The sequence below is a fragment of the Protopterus annectens genome, chromosome 10.part0, assembly GCF_019279795.1.
Source record: "Protopterus annectens isolate FY-2018-M chromosome 10.part0, PAN1.0, whole genome shotgun sequence".
Classification (NCBI taxonomy): domain Eukaryota; kingdom Metazoa; phylum Chordata; order Ceratodontiformes; family Protopteridae; genus Protopterus; species Protopterus annectens.
Window position 1 is genome coordinate 983,964,198 of NC_056744.1, and position 15,194 is coordinate 983,979,391.

Below are 15,194 nucleotides of genomic sequence, written 5' to 3' on the forward strand. Positions count from 1 at the left end.
TGCTTATAAGCCCTTTTGGTGTATTTGCTTTTGGGATTGGAGATATATTTTTTGTGTTTTTAATTTTATTTGCTCCCCATTTGGGGGGCACCTGACATCTGGGGCAAGAAAAACTGATGTAATGGCGTCGGCTGCATGTTTTATACCCCTGACGACCTGACATCATGGAAGAAGGGACAGCAACCGATGCAGGACCCAAGACTTTGTTAATCAGGCCACCTGAGGGCAACCTGCCAGCAGATTACCCAAATGTAGTGACTGCAACAGTGAATACACTTGAGCATCTACATTTATGGTAAGTGTACACAACTGTACTTTTCTGCAGGGGTCAAGCTCTCCTGCACATCCCACACCCCCTGCTACTTATTTATTCCAACTTTGAAATCGCACTACAGTGCAGAAAGGGAAATCTCCTGTTATGCGGTGTATGCCATTCCCCATTCACACAGTTGAGCTTCTACAATTTTGAGCATATAGTCCCAACCATATGTATTTCAAGACTGTGGCCGGTCGACTTTGTGAAGGGGAACCTTGTGTTGATGGATAGATATACACACTCACAACCACCCATCCACACAAATAAAATTTAATTTGTGTCTCTTGCATTACTTGTTCTGCCTCACGCTTTACTGTTGTATCATATGTAGTGAATACCTTTCATTTGTTCCATTGCATGGAGATGGAAGGAAACCGGAGTAACCAGAAGAAGCACACACAGAGAGAGAAAAAACATGCATTCCACACAGTCATACACTGAATATCAGGACTGAAACCCAGTCCATGGAGTTGTGTGCCAGATATTTTGTGGTCAATGCTGGACTATCTTTGCAGTGTTGCTTGTATGTTTTGAAGATTTTTTTGAAGTGGATGGTGAGTTGTCATTGACTGCACCATTACCACTCGCTCACTCGTCTTCTAGTGACAGGTCTTTGTCATTCGTCATAGGAGTGGTAGACAGGTACTGTAAGTTTCTGTGTAAGCATTCCCTTTCTGCAGCAGAACCTTTCCTCAGGGTATGATATTACACACTATATTGGTGGGAAAGGGAGGCTTTCCAAGCTCCTTCAAATTTTAGAGCTAATATGTCACTCCACAAGCAGTGCTTTTTGCTGTTGGAGCTCTAATGCAGAGAAGTGAGACCATTGTCTGTGTTTTGATTAGTCTTCCAGTCCACAGTGTGGTATGCAAACATAGGATGGCACACACCCCTACTTCATCTCTGGATAGAGGTCGTGCATATCAAACATTTGGTTATACACACATACATCCCTTTACAGTGGTACGCTTTCTGGGAGAAGTGAACATAGTAGACTCCCTGAGCTGCACTTGTAGTCTTGTGCTGAAACTGAGGATTTTAGAAATTTTTCTGGTCATAATTATATGATAATATGGAAAAATGAATAGTACCTGGAACGGTCGACAGTATAACAAATGGCACCAAAATCCGCTCTCAGTCTAATGTAGCAGCACTGAACACCAACTTCTTAAACAGAATGCGTTTATTGAGAATTAAAAAAGCTATAGTCCATAGCATACACGAGAGTTAAGCGCTTTCATCTACTCTGTCGACTTCCTCAGAATTAATCTTCCTTGCCACTACCCACTTAAATACAAGCATAGATCAATCAATTTCATCAATTATATAAAATCAATTAAAATATAATGAATTATAATAAAAATTTAAAGTGCTCAGTGCTTCATTTCCTTGTCAGTTGCCTTTTTTTTGTAGAAAAAAACAACAATTTATATTCATTCAAACTTCCCACACTTGTAACCATATTAAAAACAATTGCTTACCACATAAAAATATGTATAACAGTGAAAAATGTGTAATAATGACATGTGTGCCACAGTAAAAATCATCCTTATTTTAACTAAACCTATTGTATAATATCTGGCTATCTCTACTACCCTCTATTTTCCAAAATAGGTTTAATGGAGATAGTTTCATTAAGTCCAGGATGAACAGAGACATTGAGTTTAATTTGCCACCTAGTTTCCTTTTCTCCAAGTTTGTACTTCATACTTCCCCCTCTTGGATTTAATTTTATACATTCTAAAATGCCAAAATTAAAGGAATCACAGTGTTTATTACCACTAAGATGTCTCCATAAGGCATTGTTAGTATCCTGTTTTCTTATTTTGTAGCAATGGTCATAAATTCTATTTCTAAGACATCTCTCCGTCTTCCCCACATAAAAACAGGGGCATTTAGTACACTTTGCCAGATAAACTAAGTGGGAGGTTCTACAATTACCTTTTCGAAATCTAACCTCTGTTCTATTTTTGTCATCCAAAATTAAATAAGGTACCCCAATAATTAACCCACATTGATTACAACTCCCACATTTTGTGGTACCTATGGATTTATGTCCAATGTTGATGTCCATGATTTTCTTTTCTAGTCTCATTTTCAAGTTGCATCCATTCTTAGATACGAATTTAGGTGCCCCCCACTGTCTTATATACACTGTCATCAGTTTTCGTTATATTCCAGTTATTTTCTATTATTTTCTTAATATCTCTGACTTGGGGGGGGGCATATTGCAAAATACATGCCCTAGTAAACTCATTAATACCCATATCTTTATTTGTCACATTTACCCCTTGAATGTGATTTGTCCCTGTTCCTAATATGGGTTTATATTTATTCCCCCATTCTTTTGTCACATACTCTTTTATATCTGATATCATCCCCATGGGATAACCCCTTGTCTTGAACATATTCCCTACGATATCCATTTCTTGTACCATGTCAGAAAATTCAGATGTCATTCTAGCTGCCCTTATAATACACTGACCTTTAATTATACTCCTTTTCTGACAACTAGGATGGCAGCTAGAATATTCCAAATATGCGTTACTAAAGGTGTCCTTTCTGTATATATTAGATTTAAATCTGCCATTCTCTACTGTGATACGAGTGTCCAAATAAGATATGGACCTCTGGTCCACACTGAATGTGAATTTTAAATAATCACACCTAGTATTTAAATACATTTTAAACTCATTAAGGCTACTCTCATCACCCTTCCATATTAAAAACACATCATCCAAAAATCTTAGATAACACAGTATATTGTCATTCCATTCAGATTGCAGTATATATTCTGTTTCCCAATCTAATAAAAACAGATTAGCAAAAATGGAGGCACATGCTGCCCCCATAGCTACCCCTTTACATTGCCTATAGTACTCTCCTTCAAATAGGATATAGTTGTAAGACAGGACTACTTCCATGAATTCCATAATCAAGCATATTTCATCCCAGTTTAAACCACTGAATTTTTCTATACTGTGATTGAATCTAATTAACTCTTCGTCCTGGGGTATGCATGAAAAAAGATCTACTATATCTACTGTTACCAGAAACATATCATTTGTAACTAATGTTGGAACCACCTTCCTAAGAAGTCCCAAGAGTCCTTAACTATGTGCTTAATTTTACTATAAGTGGGTTTCAACCAGCTATCTATCACTTTACCAAAAGAAAACGTTTTTGATCTGTTACCAGAAATAATGGGCCGGAAGGGGAATTGTTTTTAATATAGTTACAAGTGTGGGAAGTTTGAATGAATATAAATTGTTGTTTTTTTCTACACAAAAAAGGCAATTGACAAGGAAATGAAGCACTGAGCACTTTAAATTTTCATTATAATTTAATTGATTTTATATAATTGATGAAATTGATTGATCTATGCTTGTATTTAAGTGGGTAGTGGCAAGGAAGATTAGTTCTGAGGAAGTCTACATAGAGTAGATGAAAGCGCTTAACTCTCGTGTATACTATGGACTATAGCTTTTTTAATTCTCAATAAACGCATTCTGTTTAAGAAGTTGGTGTTCAGTGCTGCTATATTAGACTGAGAGCGGATTTTGGTGCCATTTGTTATACTGTCGACCGTTCCAGGTACTATTCATTTTTCCAAGTTGGGGGAGGAGATGGATTCCTTGGAAGAATTGCCCTCCATTTTTTTGCCTAGGAGAGACGACATACACAAATTGCAGTCCGAAATGGCAGTAATCAAGGGAGAACTCACCCGGTTGATTGAACTCATCAGTCAACCTGATTTGAATGACTCTAATGGTTTGAACGAACGGAAAGTGACATCACCACGTATGCCATGTGGATGTGGAGTAATGGATTCTCTACCTACCTGCCCGGGCGAAGGCGTGGGACGGACAGAACGAGCTTCTTATGGATCCAACAAATCTAACCATGAAGGGGCAGAACACCTCTTCAATGGCATTGGAAGTGGATCGGAGCTAGACTACAACATATCGGGCGCAAAACCTAAACGAGTGGCGCCCAAAAGAACGTATGCTATGGCAGGACAGCCTACGCATAGAGGTACTGTACAAAACCCTGTTATACAGAACAATAATAGTAATCAGAAACGCTATGATTTTAGTAGTTTTTTAGTGTCCAATTTTGACTTTAATGGGAAAATTAAGAATGTTAGTCCGAGGAAAGACGTTGGTAACAACTCACAGGAGAACAGAACGTTGAAAGAGTACATTCACGAGTTTGGAAAGAAACTCAAATACTCAAAAGCATTCAATTGGACAATATGTACTTAAAAAAGTGTTTGGACACTAATATAGTACCCATGGGACTCAGATTTTTTAAATATCCCATGGGAATTGTAATGGATGAAGGGAATATAAATGAATGTACAAAATTCAACAATTTTGGTTTTACCTTCATGAAATTTATTATTTCTTGTAATGATAAGAAAATATGTGGATTAATGTCTGAACTTGAAAAGTTAGATTACATTATTACCAATGATCTTTTATTTGAGGAATGTGAAATGTCCTTTAATGCACAATACACCTGGGTTGAAAATCAAATTAACAAACAATATGATAGGAAATGTAAGAAAATGAGAAGGGATATGCAACAGTAGGAGAGAGGTGAGGCATATAGATGGGGAACATATAAGAATGAACCCAACAGGAATGACAATGGTGATGATGATCAGGAATTTAATTATAATAGGTACAGTAAAGGAAGAAAAGGAAGGTATGAGTATGCTTCTGATTTTTTATGGGGCAACAAAAACTGGCAGGCCCAAAACTGGGGGCAGTTCAGAGGTCAGGGCAAGTGGCAAGGAAATCATTGGGAAAAGACACCGGACTACAGGAGAAGAAACAATTAGGGGTTAAGGTAGGAATAATAAAATATAATGACATACATTACAATTTAGGAGATTTTAGTATATTTAATTACACACAAACTGAATTGAATGATGATTATTTTAAACTATTATCCAAAGGAATGAAGTACATTCCCAATGATAACATTAATATAGTGGATTATATAGTTGATTTTAAAAAGTATTTAAGAAAACCTAATTTAGCCTTGTATTTTGAAGGAAAAAACACTATTCAATTGAATAAATTTAAGAAGAAATGCACTTTTACACCCCCAATGAATCATACGTTGGCTACATTTGAGAAGGTTGTTACAGACGAGATATATGAATATGAGAATAAAAGGAAAAAACTTTTTAAAAACAAGTTTAATTTACAATTTAGTGAATTTAAACTTTTAAAACAAATTCAGGCCAACAAAATATAAGAATCATGAAACCTGATAAAGGTGGGAGGGGGGGGTGATTTACGACACTGTTGAATATTTAAATAAAATTAATAGCATTTTGTTAAACTCAGGAAATTATGAGGTGTCATCCATTAATGAAGTAAATATAGGGTACCATAAAATTGATTTATTTTTAGAAGAATTATTGTTAGATGAAAGGATTGACTCAGATATGTATAATTTTTGGAAGGATGAACATCCCATTATTAGTACTATAGTGGGTATACCTAAAGTGCATAAGGATATAAATGATCCCCCCTTCCGGCCCATTATTTCTGGTAACAGATCAAAAACTTTTTCTTTTGGTAAAGTGATAGATAGCTGGTTGAAACCCACTTATAGTAAAATTAAGCACATAGTTAAGGACTCTTGGGACTTCTTAGGAAGGTTGGTTCCAACATTAGTTACAAACGATATGTTTCTGGTAACAGTAGATATAGTAGATCTTTTTTCATGCATACCCCAGGACGAAGGGTTAATTAGATTCAATCACAGTATAGAAAAATTCAGTGGTTTAAACTGGGATGAAATATGCTTGATTATGGAATTCATGGAAGTAGTCCTGTCTTACAACTACATCCTATTTGAAGGAGAGTACTATAGGCAATGTAAAGGGGTAGCTATGGGGGCAGCATGTGCCCCCATTTTTGCTAATCTGTTTTTATTAGATTGGGAAACAGAATATATACTGCAATCTGAATGGAATGACAATATACTGTGTTATCTAAGATTTTTGGATGATGTGTTTTTAATATGGAAGGGTGATGAGAGTAGCCTTAATGAGTTTAAAATGTATTTAAATACTAGGTGTGATTATTTAAAATTCACATTCAGTGTGTACCAGAGGTCCATATCTTATTTGGACACTCGTATCACAGTAGAGAATGGCAGATTTAAATCTAATATATACAGAAAGGACACCTTTAGTAACGCATATTTGGAATATTCTAGCTGCCATCCTAGTTGTCAGAAAAGGAGTATAATTAAAGGTCAGTGTATAAGGGCAGCTAGAATGACATCTGAATTTTCTGACATGGTACAAGAAATGGATATCATAGGGAATATGTTCAAGACAAGGGGTTATCCCATGGGGATGATATCAGATATAAAAGAGTATGTGACAAAAGAATGGGGGAATAAATATAAACCCATATTAGGAACAGGGACAAATCACATTCAAGGGGTAAATGTGACAAATAAAGATATGGGTATTAATGAGTTTACTAGGGCATGTATTTTGCAATATGCCCCCCAAGTCGGAGATATTAAGAAAATAATAGAAAATAACTGGAATATACTGAAAACTGATGACAGTGTATATAAGACAGTGGGGGGGCACCTAAATTCGTATCTAAGAATGGATGCAACTTGAAAATGAGACTAGAAAAGAAAATCATGGACATCAACCTTGGACATAAATCCATAGGTACCACAAAATGTGGGAGTTGTAATCAATGTGGGTTAATTATTAGGGTACCTTATTTAATTTTGGATGACAAAAATAGAACAGAGGTTAGATTTCGAAAAGGTAATTGTAGAACCTCCCACTTAGTTTATCTGGCAAAGTGTACTAAATGCCCCTGTTTTTATGTGGGGAAGACGGAGAGATGTCTTAGAAATAGAATTTATGACCATTGTTACAAAATAAGAAAACAGGATACTAACAATGCCTTATGGAGACATCTTAGTGGTAATAAACACTGTGATTCCTTTAATTTTGGCATTTTAGAATGTATAAAATTAAATCCAAGAGGGGGAAGTATGAAGTACAAACTTGGAGAAAAGGAAACTAGGTGGCAAATTAAACTCAATGCCTCTGTTCATCCTGGATTTAATGAAACTATCTCCATTAAACCTATTTTGGAAAATAGAGGGTAGTAGAGATAGCCAGAGATTATAGGTTTAGTTAAAATAAGGATGATTTTTACTGTGGCACACATGTCATTATTACACATTTTTCACTGTTATACATATTTTTATGTTGTAAGCAATTGTTTTTAATTTGGTTACAAGTGTGGGAAGTTTGAATGAATATAAATTGTTGTTTTTTTCTACACAAAAAAGGCAATTGACAAGGAAATGAAGCACTGAGCACTTTAAATTTTCATTATAATTCATTATATTTTAATTGATTTTATATAATTGATGAAATTGATTGATCTATGCTTGTATTTAAGTGGGTAGTGGCAAGGAAGATTAGTTCTGAGGTAGTCTACATAGAGTAGATGAAAGCGCTTAACTCTCGTGTATGCTATGGACTATAGCTTTTTTAATTCTCAATAAATGCATTCTGTTTAAGAAGTTGGTGTTCAGTGCTGCTATATTAGACTGAGAGCGGATTTTGGTGCCATTTGTTATATGATAATATGACACTCCCAAGGTTCGACATGTTTATCAACTGAGATCATGTGGTCCTTCCCAAGATCTCCTTGTTTTATTAATTGGGGTTTAGATGATAGGCACATTCTTCCTCAAGTAATAAATACTATTTATTACTTTATGTTTTATCAGAAATATTTATTTATGTATTTGTGTTTTTGTTTGTTTAACAGGGTGGAATCCTGACCCACATGGATCTTTGCAGATTCACCCTCGGAGCACTGTGTTCTTAAGTGAGTTGCTCAGAGTCACAAAGTAGTCAGATGGAAGCTGGAGGAATCAGATCTTAGATTACAGGATGATGGTCAGTAATAGCTCATAGCTTCGTCAGTGCTGACTGCCATATTTCTGTATTCACTGACACCATTCATTCTGATTTTGTGCATTGTCTTCATCTTTTGGTATCTGAGAAGTGTACACTTTCATGCTGCCTCATCTCTTGTCAGTGCAAAAAATTGTCCCACTATGTGGCCAAGAAGTGTGTAGTTTCATGCAGTCTAATATCTGACAGTTCAGGAGACTGTGGGCGGTGCAGTGCTGCAGTGGTTAATGTTGTCGCCTCACCGCAAGAGGTTCTCCAGTTCGATTCTTGGCTGGGGTGCCTTCTGTGCGGGGTCTGCATGTCCTCCCTGCATTTGCATGGGTTTCCTACAGGTACTCCGGTTTCCTCCCACATTTCAAAGACGTGTCTGGAATGTTTCTCCTCAGGTCTCCGCTGAAAATAGGTTCTGTCCTAGTTGGACTTTCCCGGTCAACAAATGTTAAATAGAATAATAAAATAATCCCAGTGCAAGCCAAGGAAGTTGCCCTTATTGGAATGACACCTAGCTCCATTTCATGCCAGGGCTCATGATTTAGATTTTTTGTTCATTTTTGGTGTCTTCTTTTGGGAATGTTAGGGACAACTGAAGCCACCAAAAAGCTTTCCACATAAAGTTCTTCATCTGGCTTGCAGGCTGTTTTGACTTACTACAAACATCACTGTGATTTGCATCTCTATTCCATAGTCATGTCTTCCTTTCATGACCTTGTATAGGGCAAGACTGCAGCCCAGCATTGGCAGATCATGAAGCTCCTTAGAGGTTCTTCATCTTTGTCCATCTTTGAGGATCCCTTCTCTTCATGCAGACTTGAATTTCATTATTCACAGGCTTGTTCTGCCTTTTGTCACTGCTGATTTTGGAAGATTCTTTTTTTGTTGGCCTATCCCTTTCTCCACCCCTGTGCTTACAGGATCTCAGATAGGATGTTCCTTGGGAACAGTGCATGTTTTTTTTTCCAAAATGGTATCAGAATTGTCCTTAAACCAGTCCATCCACTCTTTTAGTTTCAATGTGTAAAAGCAAGTAGGATGGTGGTCTTCAAACAATGGATCTGCACAGCCAGCTCAGATTTTACCTGAAAAATAACATATGCATTTAGGAAATTTAACTGCTGTTCATATGTTTTACTCCTGTGGGTGAAAGTTGCTAAGCACAACTTACTAAGGCCTGTCAAACTGGATTGACATCTTAATTGTGTTTTTTCTTAATTATTTTTCTGTCTCTCATGTCTGTTGACCATGTAGTCACTTGCTGTGACCTTGTATATTCATTCCTCTCCACCACTGCATGAGCTAATCACAGCACAGGTATCATCCAGGCAGCCATTAAGAGTTTTATTTTTAATTTTTTTCTACTCTAACTCACTTCCTTACTGTTGACATGCACACTTCCAAGCATAAAGGTATACTATGCCTTCGTTATGAGCTTGCATATTCCTGTGCATGTTCTATGAAGGCTATTGCATGGCTGTGGCTTGGCAGAGTCAAGTGCACCTTTCTGTCCTGTGTAGTGCTTGCAATGCACATATCTCCCTAGTAGGTGCTGACATTGCAACAGGTCAGACTGCCTTCTAACTGCAAGGATGTATGAACTGGTGTTGACTGCTGACTTTCTGTCTCCCTCATTGGGTCCTCCAATGCTCATGTTACTAGTTAGTCCTGGATTGTCTGGATTAACTTCAACATTTTATCTCTCTGGTCCACTGACATTGCTAGATGCATTGTGTTTTGCCACTAGGTGACTTGATGCATTTTGGAAAAACACCTTTGTTAGAGGCCACTCTGCATAGACCATAGCTATTTCAGGTGCTTGCTTTGTGAATGTCTCTGTTGTGGACATTTTTTATTGCAGCCACTTGGTTGGCAGTTTACACTTTGGGTTTCTTTTGGCACCTCTTGTTAATGGACTCAGCCAGATGACATTTTCCTTCTGGCCTTCTCTGACCACCCCAGATGTTTAGTTATACTGCTTGGGATTCTTAACAAAAATTACTGACTGTAGAGATTTCCAGTGAAAAATTCACAATATTAATACAGCAAATGACAGAAAATTTTGAAAGCTTCTAGTACTTCATCATATTGCAACCTGAAGTGAAGTTAAACTCTCCTGCATTAAAACTGCAGTACTATATACTAGTAACTTATTTAATTAATGATTCAGGTGATACAGTGGCCAAAGAAAAAGACAAGTATAGCATTAAATACAATGAAATGCTTGTAATCAGCATTATCTTAAATAGCTGTTTCCTACAGTAATGTTTATGTTGCATCATTTCAATGTAAATTACTGCTGTATTTCCTTCTAATACACAATGTAGTAGCAGTAAAAATTGTAATACATCAGTAATGTAGAAATTACTACTACATTAGATGTTCTTCGTTAGATCACTGTTGCAGTAGCCTAAGCTATATGGAATGTATCTTGCCAAGAATCGGATGTCTGTCCAGTATTCAAAAGCTTTTGCTGTATCTATATGTCTGTTGGAGCATGAGGATGTGCTGGTGTAAAAGCAGATGTACGGGCACCAAAGTTCAGAACTTTTCTGCCATTAAAGATACCCATTAGACTCTGGTCTTAGTTATGCCTGCAGGGGTTCAGCAGTTGGCCTCTTCAGTCTTTTGGGCAGATTAGTATCCATTTGGGCACTTTTCTTCCATTTTTCTGAAGAAGTTTTCTTTGTTTTTGCTTATGTGTTGGAGAAAGGGAAAGTATCTGTGCTGATGGCAGATTCCATATAATTCCCATAGTACTCATTTATTTTGCTTAAGGTAGTCACGTGATGCCTACTTGTTTAGTATTTGTTTATCACGTACTCATAAAATGATCAAAAGTTGTCTTTGCTTCCTCTTTGCTTGTTCAGAGAACCAGCGAAGTAAAGCTCTTGTGAAACAAATGATGGACTCTGTTGTGCTGATACCACAGATGTTCCTCATCCAGCCCCAAAAAAAAAAAATGGTAAAATAGGCCCCTGAAAAAGCCGGTTGCTGAACCCTTTCTTCCCATGCCCTTGATGGATGACTACACTGTGGCCATGTTGGAGCTCTCAGACCTTTCATCTTCTTCTTCTGGCCCTGTAGTTTGTGTTCCCTGGGATGCCGCTAATGGTAGAGAGCCTAGTGCATCTTCCAGTGCTTAGACGTATGCTTTCATCTGAGAAGGAAAAGCTTGGATTTATGATCCCTAATAGGCTAGATGGAATCCTTCAGGTATTTATCAGGGAAGAGTTACTGGGCACCTTAGTTGTAGTCCAGATGTCACTCTACTTGGAATTTGTCTTTAGCTACTCCTAAAAAAGAATAAGAAAACTAAACATGTTTCCACTGCTAGAGCTGCTACTTCTAGAAAGTCTAGGATGGAATGGTCTTCCATTGCTGTTTCCAAGGGTCTTTTTAAGGCTTTTCTATCATTACAGTCTGCTTCTTCCCAGTCCAAAAGGAGGAGGTTGCCTTCTCCTCCATATAGCGATTGCCAGTCTGACATAGGGGAGAGTGAGCTAGATTATATCTCTCCGGTTTTATCCTGCTGACATCAAGCCTCTTGCAGACGTGAGGAGCTAGGTAACACTGACACCCACTGCATGTCCTACCATGGGCTATCATTGACGTATGCAAAGGGTGGGGAATTTAACAAAAGAAGTCCTCCCCAAACAGCAGTATGAGGCATCAACAGTGCCTCAATCACTTTGATGTCTCTGAACATGGGCCAGAGAAAGTGCAGGGGTGAAAGGTTGTTTGAAAGTCTTGGAGGATAAGCAGAGGCTCTGGAGGAGAGGAAAAAAAAACACTCCCTTCAGAGATTCATTTTGACCTAAAGGAGGCCAAAACTTCCACAAAACTGTCTATTTGTTCAGTATAGCACTTATAATCAGTAACAAAATAGGTGCTCTTGATTAAGCAAATTATTTTAATGAGCTTACTGTGTTATTTGACCTGTGATGGAGACTTCTGGAGTGGATGCCTATTATCCTCCCACCTTCCCATTATATTTTCTTTTAACAGCTGAGCTTGGAGTGTCCAAGTGAGTCAAGTTCCTGTTTTTATATCCTTCAATATTTTTGTTTTAGTTTCCCATCATATTAGTTTTTGCTTATTTGATGGGGATCAAGTGGCACAGGGAATTAACACACTTGCCCTGTGTACGATATCTTGGATGCTCCGGCAAGCTATGTGGATATATCTGAACATGAGAATTAAAGAGAAAAGAATAGCCGAGCTTTGGATTGCACAAAAATAAGTCCCAGCATTTGCTGACTGCAGGTGTTTTCCTCACACATTACCATATTAAGTGAGAACATATTTGTTGTTACATACATTAGGCATGTTTGCTTTTAACAGAATCTTGAAAAAATAACTTAGAGGAGGAACTTGGTGCATACATTTACAGAAGCCTGAAATTGGATGAATCTTTATTTTAGAGCAGTGTATTTTCAAAGGAGTATATAATGACATACCTTTGACACCATGGGTAAATATTTAAATATGAAATGAGTATAATGTTTTTTGGAAGGAAAATTTTCTTCATAAATTGCACATTTCTGAGTACTGTGTGAAGAGGGAGGTTATGATTAATTGTTTGATGAATAAATGATTTTAATGAAATGCATATCTTAAGTTTTTTTAAATTAATGATGAAAATAGTCTTACAAATATTGGTAAACAAGAGAAAATAATACTTTCATTATTGTTACTACTTCAAGGTTTGTGGAGACCAAGGCATTGGGACCGTGTTTTGTATTCATGAAAGTCTAAATGAGAAAATGTGAAAATACTGTGTTCATTTTGAGTTGTTTGTATTTTGAGGTTCTTAATTATGTTGCATAACTGATTTTTTTTTCAAAAGAAAAACTGTTTCCATCTTCATCTATTTTGCAGGTGTATTTTTACACATTTTAGCTGACACCCTTGGAAGTGTTGGTGTGATTATATCTGCTATTCTGATGCAACAATATGGACTTATGGTAGCAGACCCCATTTGTTCAATGTTGATAGCACTACTTATAGGAGTGAGGTAAGTGCCAGGAATGGTTAATTGCTGACTGTGGTCAAATATTTTTCTTGCTTTGATTGAGTTCATTGGCATGTCTTTGCAGTACAGAGTGGGACAATTAACTTTATATGCAACAAAAGTTTAACTGTGTTTATTACCTTAAGATCAACTGTACATTGTACCCTTGTAGTAGCTCACTTGCAGAGGTCAGTGTTTTAGCCTTGCTTATTTGCTTCTGGGGTTGTGACCCTGTCTTGGTGGATGGGGTTTGATTGCCCATTTGAATCCTTAGAGATATGTTGCCTGGAAATTTGTGCTTCTGATAAGGCTACCATTAGCAAATTGATATGAGATAAGGTGCCTGATTAACAGTAATCTAAAATGTGACTCCATGTTGATTTAGTTAATGACTCTGCATTTGTCTCTGCTTTAAGTCACATACATTCAGAGTGGGTAGTGGACTGTGTTGTGGATCTGTCTTATCTATCTTCCTTTTGTGACTTGTATGGACAGGATATCAAGGCACAGCTAACTTCTGGAAAGTTTCCATTTTGGGGATGTGACTGTTGCCTCTCTATTATTTGTATATGAGGTTGCCCTCCTGCCTTCGTGTGACTGTTGTCTCCAGAGTTCACTTGAGTGGTTCACTGTTGTAAGTGAAGTGACTGAGTTCAGAATTGGCACTTCCAAATCAGAGGTCATATTTCTTTCTCAGAAGAGTGAATTGCTGTTTGCAGTCTGTGTGTGTGTGTGTGTGTGTGTGTGTCTGCGTGTGTGTATGTATACATATATACATACATGCCGGGAGGGAGGGGACGATACCTTGAAGTATCAGCTGGTGGTATGGAGTCTTGTTCTTGAATACAGGTAAAGGAGGTTGAGAGACTGACTTGCAAATTGATATAGAAGCATTAATATTATAGATACTGAACTGGTCTATGATGCTGAAAGTAACACATGAGTCATGGGCAAAAGTTTTCCATTAAATTTTTGTTATCATCCTCACCTATGGTTTCATAGTATGGGTAATTACCAAGAGAGTGAGATTGTAGATACATATGGCAAAAATGAGATTTCTTTACAAGCTGACTAGATTAACATTTTTTGAAAGATTGAGTAGCTTACCACTTTGTGAGGATCTGCTAGTAAGATGGTTTATGTACTAGTGATGATGCTCCCTGGCAGCCTGCCATAGGAGGTAAACGAGGCACAGCCTGCTGAAGGAGGCCCTAGGGCAGCCCCCATACATGCTGAAGGGATTATATATCTTGCTTTGTTTTGGGATCACACAAGATAAGTTGAAGATTGTTGTTTGGAGTGGAGAATTTTTTTTTTTTGGTCTTGCTCATGTTGCTTCCACAGTAACCTTTACATGGACAAGAAGTTTAGAAAATGGCTGGCAAGATGGATGTTCGTTTCTAACTGAACCATTTCACTGTAAGAATTCTGATGCTAAAATCAAAATGGGCACAGATGTGTGGACAAGGAAGTCTATGGTACCCCCTCATCAAGAATAACTTTCTATTGTGAAGAACTGATACCTGTTGTAGACAGGACAGGATTCACCCCATGATTCAAAACAACCTGTGTTGATCTAATGAATAAGGAAGCAAACTAGTTGGTGGAGATTAAAAAGTGGAGTCCCATACTTATCCTTTCCCCAACCCTGTGGTCTTGAGAATGAGGAAGTGTAAGTGACTGACTGAGAAAAGATGCCTAGGGAGGAGAATACTGATAACAGAAGTGCAGCTGGGATCAAACCAACAGGTGGAGGCAGATGGGGATTTTTTGGCCATTTATGAGGTGCAGTGGTCCATAAGCATTTATGATGGTGGGTATGACCCTGCTGGCCACACTTCTTTCTACAAAGTATAGACCTAATGGAAATAATGTTTCTCTCC

The 15,194-nt window shown here is 37.5% G+C and overlaps 1 protein-coding gene across 1 annotated transcript in view; it reads left to right on the top strand.

The window, feature by feature from the left end:
- The window catches only part of SLC30A7 (solute carrier family 30 member 7), a 1,382,816-nt gene that overhangs the window by 703,680 nt on the left and 663,942 nt on the right, over positions 1–15,194 (top strand). Inside the window, exon 8 of the mRNA XM_044085748.1 lies at positions 13,179–13,314. Coding sequence (XP_043941683.1) covers positions 13,179–13,314 — 136 coding nt within the window. The remainder of the gene's footprint in view (positions 1–13,178; positions 13,315–15,194) is intronic.